The sequence below is a fragment of the Nerophis lumbriciformis genome, linkage group LG05, assembly GCF_033978685.3.
Source record: "Nerophis lumbriciformis linkage group LG05, RoL_Nlum_v2.1, whole genome shotgun sequence".
Taxonomy (NCBI): domain Eukaryota; kingdom Metazoa; phylum Chordata; class Actinopteri; order Syngnathiformes; family Syngnathidae; genus Nerophis; species Nerophis lumbriciformis.
The window spans coordinates 36,051,079-36,065,802 of NC_084552.2; the positions used below are offsets into that span (position 1 = coordinate 36,051,079).

Consider the following 14,724-nt stretch of genomic DNA (forward strand, 5'->3'; position numbering starts at 1 on the left):
TTGAGTTCTCCATCTTGTAAAAATGCTAAAATACAAATGACGACGACAACTGTTCACTTTGTCCAATTATAAACGAGTAAACGTTCAGTTTTTCTATTGACAAAAGTGAAAGCACATGCTTGAGGGAAGTGAAATCGGAAGGATACAGTGATGACCGAAGTGCAGCCTGCGGGTATTTTCTTTATGATCCCACCGCATATTTTGCGCATATAATTAATGTGATTTAAATACAAAAATAGATGTTTGTGAAATTAAACAAAGAAAAGAGCAGTAAAAATGTCGATCTCATTACGCTAGCTTGTACAGGCCACCTATCGACACGGCGCTAATATCGAAATATACATATTTGGATCGATACAACCCTTCAGTTAGTGTAATTAATTAATTACATACACATAATCGACGAAGAAGTAAGAGGCGGGACTCACTTTGCCAGAGGACCGACTTCTGTTGGACACAACAGGCGGCGGCAGCTCCTCGTCGCTGGAGAACGCGTCAGAAGTTATGGCCGCCACATGCTTCTTGTTCTGGGCGGTCAAGTTTTTGAGGTAAAGCTGCACGTATACGTCCTTAGCTTGGTTGCCGCTCGGCAGCTCCACGTTGTGTGCTAGCAACTCACTCTTCAGCTTATCCTTGGTGAACACCGACGGGTCGTCTACGAACGGCATGACGGCGGGACAGAGCTGCGAGCACAAGGGGGGCGGGCGTGGATGAATCTAGCTATCAAAAGCCAACTCGAACAATAACAAAATGGCTAACCAGCGCCTCTTATTGGAATTAATCCGCAAAGCAAGGTACTTAATGTGTAGCTAAGTCGACCGACACAAACTGGAAGTATTTGTCACTATGTGTTGTAAGGACATGTTAATAGTAGCAGAGTGAAGTTGGGACTCTTGGCAAGACGAAAGCTGCTCCTGCTAGCGGGCGGGACTCAAACAGGGCGTGACTTCCTGTCAAGGATCGGCGTTTATTGGACACTTGTGTTTTAAAAGCGTTCTGTCGTTGGTCAAAAAGTCGATTCATTGTCTTCAATGTGACGGGAACACCCCTACATGCTCAAATATTTTAGTACACTTGCATACTTACTTCCTGATGTCACGAATTGTGTCAGTGTACTGAGTTATTCTTTTGTTCACTACTTTCCACCGCTAGACGGTGCTCCTCATTAGCCTATTCAAGCTAATCCCCCCTTTCCGCTTCAAAGACAAAATGGCGACCATTGTTTGGGTCTTATTTCGCGCACTGCCGTTACTTTTTACTACGTTCATATTAAGTACGAGAAAATGCAACAAGGATACATAGTCAAAACGGTCAGTTAGTTATTTGTGTGACTATTGTAATGTGATTTAGTAGAAAGAAAGAAAAACTAACTTTAAAGAGTTAAAACTACATAGATAGATAGATAGTACTTTATTGATTCCTTCAGGAGAGTTCCCTCAGGAAAATTAAAATTCCAGCAGCAGTGTACAGAATTGAGATCGAATTTAAAAAGTAAAAAGAAAATAATGGGGGCATAAATGGAAATAAAATAGAAAAATATTACAATAGAATAAAAATAAAAAGCAACAATGAGAATAAAAATATAACAGTAAAATACCAATATAACGAGAAAATAGACAGTAGTGACCATGTTATGAAAAAGTATTGTACTGTTATTGTTTTGCATCCCCTGTCATCCGAGTACCCCCCCCCCCCCCCCCCCTTCCCCCAGAGAGGAGTTGTACAGTCTAATGGCGTGTGGGACCAGGGGCGCCGCTAGGGATTTTGGGCCCCATGAAAATAATCTTTACAGGGCCCCCAACACAGTGTAATTATTTTTTCTGTATTATAATTTGATCATCATTAGGGGCCTCTCTGGGCCCCCCTCCATCATGGGCCCCTAGAATCCGTCTCTTTTACCCCCCCTTTTCGGTGCTCCTGTGTGGGACAAATGAATTTTTGAGTGTATTAGTCCTGCACTTGGGATGAAGCAGTCTAGCACTGAACAGGCTCCTCTGGCTACTGATAACGGTATGCAGAGGGTGACTGGCATCACCCAGGATGCTCAATAGTTTTTCCACAGTCCTCTTCTCTGCCACCGTCACCAGTGAGTCCAGTTTTATTCCGATCGTAGAACCGGCCCGCAATGTTACATGTCATTTATTTGTCCTGAAACATCTGTTTAAAGTCGCCGGTGAACTGGAGCCTATCCCAGATGACTTAATGCAAGTCTGTAATAAAATCAGTTCTAAAATATAAAGTCAACATAGAAAGTAAAACCATGTATGAAAAAACATTGTGTAACAAAGCAAAACGGTTATTTAACAAAGTATTACTTGTGGGATGTGAACTCTTATGTAACCAGTATACCAAACATTTTACATTTTTATGCATCGCCACGGATTATATATTACCTAAACAAATATTTTCATGTATTTGAAATTTTACTGTAAAACAGTTACAATGTTTCTTTATTGTCTTATACACAAAATTTTTCACCCTTAACATAAGCTCACATTAATATAAGTGTATTTATCTATAGTATTTTTTCTGAACCAGATCAGATGTGTTACTTTTTAAATTCAACTGTGCAAAATTGGCCCTGGAGTGTGAATGTTGTCTTTCTATGTTAGCCCTGTGATGAGGTGGCGACTTGTCCAGGGTGTCCCGAGTGCAGCTGGGATAGCCTCCAGCCTATGGATGGATGGAAGATTAAATTACCCTTCTTGAAAAACATGTACAGATAAAAACACAATCTTAGATTCTCTGAGAGTCTTATTTTGTCAGATAAAAATGTATATTTGAACATAGGCATGGGGTGACCAAAACGTGGCCAGCACCTATTTTTTTATTGGCCTGCGTCATATTGTATACATAAAATTCAGCACTTTTAATGAGAAAAATTATAAATGTTGACAGGCCATCATCCATCCATCTTACTCCGCTTATCCGAGGTCGGGTCGCCGGGGCAGCAGCCTAAGCAGGGAAGCCCAGACTTCCCTCTCCCCAGCCACTTCGTCCAGCTCTTCCCGGGAGGCCTACTACAACAATAAGACTTTTAACACAAAGCTGACAAAGTTTTGTCTTTAAATACAAATAATTTATTTGTTGCCGTTATTTTCCTGAATTTAAAAACATTTCAGCATGTGGCCCTTGTTGGGATAATTTTGGAAACCCTGACATACTCCTGACATATACATACAGTCAGGTGCAGCTCACCTGTAGTGCTGAACAAGAGTCCAGCAAAAGTACAATTTTGTTTAGTGACGCATTCATACAAAATACTGTGCATACAATTTGCACATTAATGGGGTAACTTGGTAACAAATGTGTAGTCTATTGATGTTTTAAACATGAAATCAGTCAGGCATTAAAAAAGATGCAAAGTGTCATTGTAGCAAGACAAAATTAGATATTTTTTGTGCAAAAATGGAAAAACTCAAATCAGCTTGTACCAACCTTCTGTAATGTCCATCATTTAGTTGGCCAACATATAATATACATCAAATCCAGCTCACGTTGGCTATGGCTTTACTGAAATACATTTGTATGTACACTTAAGTGTATATAATATACTTCTTGAAGTTTACCTACAGATGTATTCTTTTACAGACACAACAAATGACTTTACAATGTACAATTAGCATCTTTTCCAACGCAGGAATTTTTTTTAAATAAAAAAAAAACCCTTAAAAATACAAAAACTTTCTACAGAAATCAACATTTGTCTTTCTTCTGTCTAAAGACCACTTTTTTCACCAAACTTCCAGGAACTTTAATTCAAACTTTTGTACTCCTCCATATGTCATCAACCTGTTTTATAAAAAATACCTTAAAATTTCAACACAGATTACCAGGAACTTTTTCAAAGCTAATGAAATAACATTTCCACTCCCTATACAGTTTGTCATCAGCCTGTATTGTATACATTACTAATAAGGTTTCTGGAAATGTCGGTGGATGTCAAAAGTAAATAAATTACTACACATAGGAATTACATTTATGCTTGATGATAAAACAGTTTGGATGTTCTGATGAAATTATCGGTTTATGCACTGGAAATTAAGGCGTTCTTCCCCAAGAAGAGGCAAGGATAATATGGCAATATGGGTCGCACAAAGTTTCTGATTGAATGCTTCACATGATTCATCACGTCACATCTAATTTCATAATGACATCAGTCATCCAAGTCTTGTAAGATTCACTCTATTTGAAAACGCATCACCCAGAATTTGAGTAACAGGTTGGTGGTGTGATGAACTATGGATGGGCAGTGATGATCAGTGACGTAACAGTCTTTTCTTCATCTTCTGTCTGCAGGAGGCAGTCGTAGTCTGAACGAGTCAGCGTAGCAACTTCAAAATGGCCCTATGGCAGATTTCGCTGCTTTGTTTGCCGTCTGTTCAAACAAAGCCGTCCTTTCGTACAAGTTGCCTGTGTTATACCATTGTGTTGCTTTCGCCCACTCTGTCCACATACTGACAAAAAAGAAGAAAACAAAAACAGGTTAAGGTTTGTAAGAAATGACAAAAAGCAATCGCTGTATGCAGTTTTAGAATTATTATAAGGAGCATGCAAGCTTTAAAGGAACACACTACAGGGCAATAAGACAAACAACATTTACATTGAATTGTATTGAATATAAGAAAATGTACAATGACCAATTAGGGATGTAAATGGTACAAGTATTTCAAATTTGATTTCATTCGGTATATTACAGTGTCAGTACAGTAAAGTTCCCGTCAGGAAGTGAGCCTCACTCCTCAAAAGGCAAATGCATGAAACTTGGACATGAGTGTTCCAATATGACAATGACCCCGCACACAAATGGTACTGGTTTTGGAATGGATTTAGCCCAAAGCCCTGACCTCAACCCTATTGAACAACTATGGTCTATTCATTGTCTATTTACCCCTTGTAGTGCATCCTGAACATATCTTCTTTGAGGTTATCTGGGATCCTTGAGTGTTCTTTCGAACACCATACACCAGGACTTATTCAACTGGCGGCCTGTGGGCCAAATCCGAGATCCGATCAAAACTTGGGAGACAAACATTTAGAGGAACTTGAATCAATTTAAAAACATTCCCAAATCCTTGTTTTAACATTTTAACCTTGCTAGCAAACAGAACACTGGGGTCCAATCTTGTGATTTTACATACTGTAACTGAGGTGTTCAAGGCACCTCTTTAAGTCTTCTCCTTTTTGGCAGTTACCGTACATATTTTTTTCGTAATGTTATTTTTGTAAATAAGGTGTTGCGGTAGTTTGTTTACTTAAGATGCAGTCAATAGTCATTTGTTAAACTTATTTAGTTATACTAGTAGTGTTCCTCAAGGTTCTATTTTAGATCCTCTCTTTTTCATCATTTGAGCTATTCAAAACTTGTGAGAGACTCACATTTTTGCAGCAGATTCTTAAAAACACTAGAGTACTGTCAAAGAGATGATCTTTGACTAGATCTTTTTTTTTTTTTGCAAAAAGTCCTTAAAACCAGCAAAGCGCTCCTGTAAGTCTGACAAAATAAATGGACCAAAATCAAATGTCTACTGTAAAGGACGTTGGTTTTCCCAAATTAACAAAATAAGACTACTAGTAAAAGGAGAAGTCAGCGCCCGGGTTCTTAGCTTTCTGAAGTTGTGGCCCCCCCCAAAAATTAGTGTTACATGTTTAAATTGTGCTGTTAAATTGATTTCAGTTCATTTTAATGTTTCGCAATGTGAGATTTTTAAGGTACAACCTGCATCACAGAAGCAATTAAACTCATATCCCGAGGTACTGCTGTTCAGCAAATACTATAAAGGCCTTTATTTGTAAGAGGATATATTGGTGAATATTTGTATTTCAGTCTCTGGGCATTTAATCAAAAGGTACAATTTTACATGTTGCGAGAATTCTGCCCAGTTATCATAGTCGTCTTCTTTTGCATAGTTTTCCCCCACAGCGTTATGCGCGAGTGTCAAATATTCTTAAAGTAACCTGTGGTGTGTACCTTCAGTGAAACCATGATTAAAAAGGAATACATTAAATATTACAATCTATCGTTGTGGGGAAAAAGTAGGACACAGATAGATATTTAGTTCTTTAAAATGATTTAAATCCTAATGATTTCAAATGACACCTACAGATAAGCGATGATATTACATCACATTTGTAAAACAACTTAATTCAGCGGTAAGCAATCCTGCATTAGCACTCATCTGCACCCTATGTGCACTGACAGGCTTTTTCTTAAAGAGATAGTAACGTGCACTTCCGTCCGAACATAAAGCAACAAAAACAAGAGCTAAATCAAATGTTATCACACTGATTTTAATAAATCACTATGTCACAGAAATGCTTCAATATTATCTCCATGACTGCGTATATTCATTAGCAAAACATGCAAATGCTGGATATTTATTTTTGTTACAGTGCATCAGGAAAGTATTGACAGCGCCTCACTTTTTCCACATTTTGTTATGTTACAGCTTTATTCCAAAACGGAATAAATCTATTGTTGTCCTCAAAATTCTACACACAATACCCCATAATGCCAATGTGAAAACTTTTTTTTAAATTAGCAAATTTATTGAAAATATATCACAAATAAATAAACTATAATATAACAAAATGTGAAAAAAATTAAGCACTGTGAATACTTTGTGGATGCACTATATGCTTCTCTTGCTAGATTTAATCTTCTTGAGAGACCTTGTTTTTCTAAATTAGTTTTAAAAAGTGGGACGTCGACTTTAACAAGTGTGTTCTCATTTTCTCACAGGACTGCATGTATACTTATTATTCTGATGACTTTATTTTGTGTTAATTAGCATGCATGGAAAATCGGCAGTGACTGACCACAACTGCTGATTCTCTTCAGAGCCCTATGAATGCTTTGAAAACAACAACCCACAAGACAGAAACATTCATCTTAATATTTAATTGATGCTACAAAAGTAGTAACTGTTATGTCTATGTTACACAGATAAATTTACATGTTACCACGCTTAATAGCCAGAGACTAAAGCACACATTTACCCTGGTGTTTTTGTTTAAATATATTCAAATTTAGCAGCAGTGACATCCAGGAAGTGTTTATTTAATGTTTATTGTGTGTAGTGGTTGTGGTGTTAGACTCGTGTGGTTAATCAATAAAATGTCATGCTTTGAGAAAGGATAACATGAACTTACTGCACTAATGAAGGGCAGGTTTAAGATGGAACCAAGGACAGGTATTCTTCTGATGAAGCCAATAACAACAGGGAAGAAGCCTCTGGAAAAAGTGAGATCAAGGGGGAGATGTGAGTGCTAGTATCAGCAGCATTATTATTTATTATTCATGGTCCTGTTAAACTTTGTAGAAATTACATATTAACAAATAAGGGGAAAAAGTTGTGCAAAAACATACAATAGGGGTGTCCTGATCCAATATTGATATCAGTTTAATATCAGCAAAAAAGGATGATATCGGTCTGCATCCAAATACAAGCAGTCCTGCAGCACGTTTACTTGTGCAAAGCTGGACAGCCAGTTCACATCTAAATGTCCTCCAATAAAAGTCATTTACAACATGGTAGTCACTATAAGCTACTAGGAGCTAGCAGCTACACAACAGTTAAGCACAAAAAAGCACACAAGCTAAACATACGTATTAAGTGTCCTTGATTAAACAATATTGCAATGTAAAACAGCACATTTGTCAATATAAGTATCATTTAAGTATCAAACAATTATAATTGCTTAGTACTTACAAATACAAAGTCTCCATGGCAGAAGCGTATTACAAAGTCTCCAGGAACAAACGTGTCCGCATTATTCAATTTACTGCGTCATGAGCTTAGCTTAATGAATTAGCCACTAGGTGTCACCAAAATAACTTCAATTTAATTAAACACAGCAAAAATCCATACCAGTTAATAAGTAGGTTAGTGTTCTCTGTTTGGATTAATTTCACTTGATCAAACCTTTTCTACTATGTCCCACTACAAAATAATAAAAGTATTTACGATGATTTGTGCTGACACTGTATCTGATTAATACCAGTATCGGCCAATACTCTTGGTTCCAATATCGGTATCGTATCGGAATTAAAAATGTTTTAATCGGTACACCCCTACTGTACAACACGCTTTCAAATTAATCCAATGATTCTTTTCAGCCTTCTGTGGTGGCAAAACACAGGTGGAGTTAATTGTTTCGATTCTTTAGAGCTCTCGCTGTATTTTGTGTCTAGTTTTACCTGAACAAGAGGAAAAAGCCGTATATCTCCAGCACGACACCGATAATGGGCCAGCCAATTAGAACGACCAACACCCCCCCTAGGAAGAAAGCGGTGGCTTTCATTTTGTGCTTTTGGAAAAAGAAACGAAAGGTCCGTTCTAGGCCAATGACAAAGGAGAGTCCTGCAACAAACAGGATCTGGAATAGGAAAAAAAACACATTGTACAGTATTATTACGTGGGGTGCGTAGAGTAACTGAACATTTCTACAAGTAAGCTACACTATATGAATGAACTGATTTATATTCCTGGCTATACACAAAACAATGTTATGTCATTCATGCACACATCTAGAATTTTGTTCACATATTCTATAAATATTGCAAAACTGCCGGCTGTTTAAGTCAATGGCCAAGTGACGTCGACATAATGTACAGTAACTGAAACCAAAACTAGCCACTGCTTGCACATTCGCTTATGACTTTGGCCAGATACATAAGTAGCATGGGTGATGATAAAGGATTTTTCAACATGACATGGCTTTCCTCCATTTGTGCATATTTGTATTTATATTCTTCAGTTTGCGTATGATAATTTTTTCTCTTAAAGCTTTTATACATGCGGCTAAAGTATTTTTTTCTGCTGGCTAACAACAACAACAAAAAAAGAATTGAATGGGTGCATTTTGTTAGCTGATGTGGTAAAACCCAGGTTAATAACGTCAAGCAGGAAGTCACTATGTAAACCGTTTAATGCCACAGTGAAGAAGTTAGGGTTCTGTTGTCATTTCATGGTGTTTAAGTTAATACTATAACACATTCTGACACAAACTGACAGATTTTTCATAGAAATAAGCCTGTTGGGTCTCAAATTTTGTGTTGACAAAAACTGTCGACCATGTACGTCAACATCAATGTATTAATTTTAATCTAAATCTAATAAATGTTTTTCTAAATTTAAAACACTTTCTAGTGGTCTGCACAACATGTAATGGTGTTTTTTGGCCCAAATGTTTGCATTGGTTTTGTTTTACAAACCATTCTCAATCCCCTTTCTGACGGTCTCAAAACAATGCGCCGTTTTGGGGGCGATCTTATTTATGTGCCGAAGCACTTCTCCAGGCTACGCCCCCTTCAACTGTGTCTGCACACCGTCATCCATGTTGTAGTTTTTAGCGCTTCCATATTGAGTCTATTGACAGATATAAGTTAGAATTATATGATACTTTTTATTAGAAATGGCACCAGCAGAGGATTTTAGCATGCATGTGCATGTACAAGCTAGTCTGCCCCACAAAAAGAGGATCCAGGAAAAATGGAGCTTATTGACTACAATGTAGGATTACAATGACGAACTCGGGTAAAACCTTAACATACACAGTATGAAGATATCAGCTGATGTCACATGTTGGAAAAACATGTTGTGCAAAGGTGTGCAAATTCCAAACGGCTCATTTGGAGGAAGTATACAGAAAGGCAAGATTGTTTCATAAATGTGTCCGCCATGGTTTGATTTCAAATTTTCGGCACTTACGTAGATCACAAATACACCAAAGCAGGTACCAATAGGTAAGAAAAGTTGGTTTTGTACTGTAGGTCCTAGAGGTGGGAATCTTTGGGGACCTCACGATTCGATTACGATTCAGGAGCGAAGATTCGATTAAATATTGATTATTGAAGCATTTAATTTATATATATTGATGCAGTTTTACATTTTTTTTTTTTTACATAAGCATTCATCACTTGCAACTTTAAAAAACAGTGCATTTGTAATAAACAGTTAAATTAATTCTCACATTTATTAAATTAATGGAAATGTGTACAAAACTGGAACATTAGTGCCCTAAAATAAAGAAGGTGGTTGGGTCTCTCGGTGAGATGGCTCGCTGCAGTCAGCTAACTTTTAGCACAGTCTGCATTTCTTTATTTACAATAAAAAAAATAGATTATTGATTATTGACGTTTACGTATTGTTTTTTATAATTGTCCATGTCCGATTTGCGATGCATCTAAAAATCGATTATTTTCCCCACCTCTAGTAGGTCCCCTTTAAGACTTTTAACAATAAGTAGAACACAGTGAACCAGTAGTTTGTAAACATAAACACGGGCGACTTTAAAGGGCTGTTTGCAACTTACTCAAAGTTCAATTTTTTAAACCAAAAAAAATAACACCACTGGCTAGCTTATGTTAACATTAGTGATTTAACAAAACATGTTTTTTAATGACATTTTACAATTACTAATTGTGTTGAATAAAATATGCTCATCAGCCCGAGTAAAAATTCCGGTTCAGGCTGTCACACTCTGTGTGTGTTATGGTGGGGCTTCCTGAATGCCAGAAGGTGGAGGGCTATAATGCTAACAACCCTTTGGAAAGTTAGTGCCAACTAGGCAGCTACCTAAAGGTTGCAGAGAGCCTCTTTAAACAGGCTTATACAGTGGTACCTCGATTTACGAATGTCTCTATTTGAGACCTTTTCAATTTACAAACTTATCGGTCGAGCCAAAAGTGCCTCCGTGTGCAAACCATGTCTCTCTATACGAACGCTTCATTCATTCATTTTGTGTTCCACCTGCAAGCAAAAAGCAGGGCGCATCATTTTAGTGAGGAGGCAAGAGGCGGAGCCCTCCACTCACTTGTTGCACATTACAGTACACTACTAGTCATTTACTACTCAGTGCTTTATTGGGTGTGCCTTTTTTTCTGCCTTTTGATAAGTTTCGTCTATTTTGCCAACTCAATATAAGACCCTAAAACTCAGCAAACCAGCGTGGAAAGAAGGAGGGAATCGCTGTGAATTTAAAAAAAAAGACTATTTACGAGTAAGTATGGAAGAACTGACTAAGCAGGCTTCGTACCACAGCAAGTATTAATTGTGATGAGACTGGACTTTTCTGAAAAAAGACGCTGCAGCTGACTTATTTCACAGTGGAGGAAAAGACTACCGGTACCTGTTGTTCAGCAGCACAAAAGCACACACACGGTTCCACTGTATTAGAATTCTGTTGATAATATTGCAACACTTTTGCTATTATGAATTGACCTTTATTGAGCAAAGCACATTTACAGTACAAAAATATCACGGCATACATAAACACTCACATTTCCAATTGCCAGGAGTGCTTTGTCAAAGAACAGGATCATCCCAAAGAACAGGAAAAACACGCCGAAGCCTGTTAATCCCATTCCGATTTCTGTTGGACACACACTTCAGTTTTTACATCATTATCCAACAACCATAATCACTCACAGCAAAATATTACTATAAAAAGACACTTGTTTAACAGCAGGATTTTCCTTGTAAAACATGTAGTTGATGTGAAACAGCTTTATAGATGCCCTGACAAAAGAACTCGCCAGTGTAATAACTAGGAGTGGGTGGATCGACGCACATATCAGTATCAGCGATACTGGCCTTCTATTTACTTGGTATTAGATCGGTACCAAAATTTGCAGTTAGCCCACAACTACTGATAACCGCTATTTCTTAACTCTGACAGATAAGTATGAGGGGTGTTTATCAGAAAAGAAAATTAAGGTCTATCAGGCTCTAAGATGTAATGTTCACAATGTTTGAAATACTTTGAATTACAAAATACATTTGTGTGAGTTTTATCAAGGTTGCAATGACGAGGAAAACATTTGCTGTTGCGTATCAAAATACAATATTTACTGCAAAGGCTCAAACAGTTGCCTCCGCTCTAAAGGCAGGTTCTCCACTTGGATAAAAAGGCCTCATACCACAAAATGTGTTAGTAAACATGGTATCTGTAAAAGCTTAAGTTTAGTAATTTTACTTTGAAGACTGTTTTATTATCAAATTATAATTATTTTTAACATGGACCGACATTGGGTTGGTTTTAGCACATTTAATGCTCAATATGTATATGATATCTAGGTTTTATTTAATTTTTATTTAAATTTGAAAATAGTATTCATGGAAGAATTACCACCTGCCTTGGTGTTGCTTTTTTATTTTGCCCGTCATCCACAATCCTTATGTGGGACAACACATGTCTTTCTCATTTCTGTTTGTTCTAAATCGTAAAAAACTGTTAGCAAGAGACGGCTAACAATGCAGGTAATGCATTGTAACCCTCCTAAAAAACATCCAAAAAATAATGCTCTATTTAAGCTATAGCGACATTGGTATTGTAAGAGCTAATGCAGAGAAACTGCTTTGAGTAAGTGCTTTGCTCACAGAGAGGTATGCTACCTAGATTAAATCACTAGCCACATGCACACGCATACTTGTATTATTTTGTAGTGTGGAATGTTAGACAATGTTTGATCAAGTGAAATGAACCAAAAGAACAATGCTCGTTATGAAAAACACTAACCTATTTAATATTTTATATTTTCCTGAGGGAATTCTCCTGAAGGAATCAATAAAGTACTATCTATCTATCTATTTACCGTCTGGAATGGATTATGCTGCCTTTAAGTTGAAGTAGAGTGGCAATTAGTTTTTGGTGACACCAAGTGGTCACGATAATTTATGAGTTCATATTGTAAGTTGAATGATGTGGACACATTTGTTACTAGATACTTTCTAATACGCTTCTGCTTTTGAGACTTTGTACTGTATGTGTAAGTAATAAGAAACTGTAATTATTTAATACTTGTTTATATTGTCAAATGTGGTGTTTGATACTGACTAATCACGACACTAAATAAGTATGTCTCACTTGTATGCTATTGTATGCTTAGCTGTTGAGTAGCTGTAGCCTACAGCCCACCATGTTTATATTTTGCAAATTACTTCACTAAAATACGATAAAAAAGCCAATCTTGTGTGCTTATTGGAGGACATTTAGCTGTAAACTGTCTGTCCAGCTTTGCCCAAGTAAACACACTGCATCAGATATTTTACACGCAAACTGATACAATCCCATACTTGTTTTTTTGCTGATATCCTATATCAGTATTGGATCGGGACACCCCTTCGTATTTACACATTCTTAATTTGCTTTTTAATCCAAATGTTGTATCCAAAATGACACGAAGGTATTTGAACTTGTCCACAACGTAAATTGGTATTTTGCTCAAATATGTGGACCGGGCTTTAGTTTTTAGCTTTTAGTTCTAGTATTTGTAAAATCAGCGGTTTTACTTACTTATAAAGTTAGACAGTATGCAGTAAGACAGCCTGCAATATTGCCCATTACTGAACAGTGTACAGCACTGACACATCTAGCCCGACACATTATTTAATTTGGCCTTTTAGTGGTCAGCAACATCATTTAATGTGGTCTTCCACATCGTTTAATGTTGTCCATCGCTACATTTAATGTGGCTCTCTGAGGGCATCCATAATTACAATGTGGCCCTCAATTTAAAAAAAGAGAGTTCGACACCACTTGTGTACACTAACTTTACATAACATATTCCAAAGCACTAAATGCATTTCACACAGTGGTACACTTGCACACAGAAGAGTAAGTGAAAGAGGTGGTGGACGAGGAGGCAATGTCACAGCCAATCAAATTGTATCTACAGGTACACATACATGCATGGTATTTATCAGCATATCTTTGAAACTTTTACGTTTGACAGGAAGACAGGAAGCCTATGTAAATACTGCAAAACGTTTTAGACCAGCTCAGTGGCCTTGTAGTTAGTTAGAGTGTACGCCCTGAGATCGGAAGGTCGTGAGTTCAAACCTTCAAACGCCGGCCGAGTCATACCAAAGACTATAAAAATGGGACCCATTAACTCCTTGCTTCGCAACTCAGCATCAAGGGTTGGAATAGGGGGTTAAATCACCAAAATGCTTCCCGGGCACGGCCACCGCTGCTGCTCACTGCTCCCCTCACCTCCCAGGGGGTGAACAAGGGGATGGGTCAAATGCAGAGGTTAATTTAACCACACCTAGTGTGTGTGACAATCATTGGTACTTTAGGTAACCCTACTCCACTGGTACAACATTTAATAAAATATGGGGGGTAAGATCGGACCTTGCCCAAACTTTATCATTATTAAGGACACATTGTTTATTTGGGCAATATTTTGGAAATACCTTCATCTGGAAATGATCACCTGCCATATTTACTTTCTAATTTATATTGAACTATTGTGTTATGATGCATTGATTTGACCTGACCTACCATAACTAAATAAATCTCAGTGTGCGCGGAACGCATTAGCATGTTGCCATGAGCAGATACAAACCTGACATTTAGAAGCTTCTCAAATTCACAAACCGTAGCACATACACAATAAAGATAGAAGCAATTGTCAATGTTTACTGCAATGTAAGCCATAGGCAAATACATGACCACTTGCATTTTTTAACCGGGAATGCTAACAGGCAGCTAGTTGCTGGATTTAAAAAGCCGGGGTTTGACAAAAACGGTACACAACATTAAAAATTCTTACTTTGTGAATCCGTTAGAGAAATCATCTTGACACTAACTCGACGACCAAGCGTAGAAGGGAATTTTTAAGCGTTCATCTAAGAAGATGACAGCTGCCACTGCAGCAACAGCCACGTTTTCCGGAAACACACCCTCATGCAACGACAACTTCCGGAATAGCATTGT

At 37.5% G+C, this 14,724-nt stretch overlaps 2 protein-coding genes across 6 annotated transcripts in view; both read right to left on the reverse strand.

Moving 5' to 3' along the window:
* The window catches only part of tmpoa (thymopoietin a), a 31,787-nt gene extending 30,849 nt beyond the window's left edge, over positions 1-938 (reverse strand). For 2 of the 5 annotated variants that reach the window (XM_061960649.2, XM_061960647.2), the window contains exon 1: positions 429-938. In XM_061960649.2, the coding sequence (XP_061816633.1) occupies positions 429-668 (240 nt within the window). In that variant the 5' untranslated portion in view covers positions 669-938. The remainder of the gene's footprint in view (positions 1-428) is intronic. The other 3 variants (XM_061960648.2, XM_061960650.2, XM_061960651.2) reach the window with 3 other exon arrangements.
* A 2,113-nt stretch (positions 939-3,051) lies between these two features.
* Positions 3,052-14,709, reverse strand: golt1ba (golgi transport 1Ba). The gene is made up of 5 exons (XM_061960646.2): positions 14,561-14,709; positions 11,285-11,376; positions 8,201-8,379; positions 7,153-7,234; positions 3,052-4,457 (listed from the first exon to the last, which is right to left on the reverse strand). Exons 1-5 carry the CDS (start codon positions 14,583-14,585, stop codon positions 4,419-4,421), a joined length of 417 nt encoding a protein of 138 aa, XP_061816630.1. The 5' UTR covers positions 14,586-14,709; the 3' UTR covers positions 3,052-4,418.
* Between the last annotated feature and the right edge of the window lie 15 nt (positions 14,710-14,724).

Excerpts from the sequence above, each read along its gene's own strand:
- golt1ba (XM_061960646.2), bottom strand. The coding sequence starts at position 14,585 with ATGATTTCTCTAACGGATTCACAAA. Across the intron at positions 7,235-8,200 it reads GGCTTTTTCCTCTTGTTCAG|AGGCTTCTTCCCTGTTGTTA; the intron begins GTAAAACTAGAC and ends CACTTTTTCCAG. Across the intron at positions 4,458-7,152 it reads ACCTGCCCTTCATTAGTGCA|TATGTGGACAGAGTGGGCGA; the intron begins GTAAGTTCATGT and ends CTTTTTTGTCAG.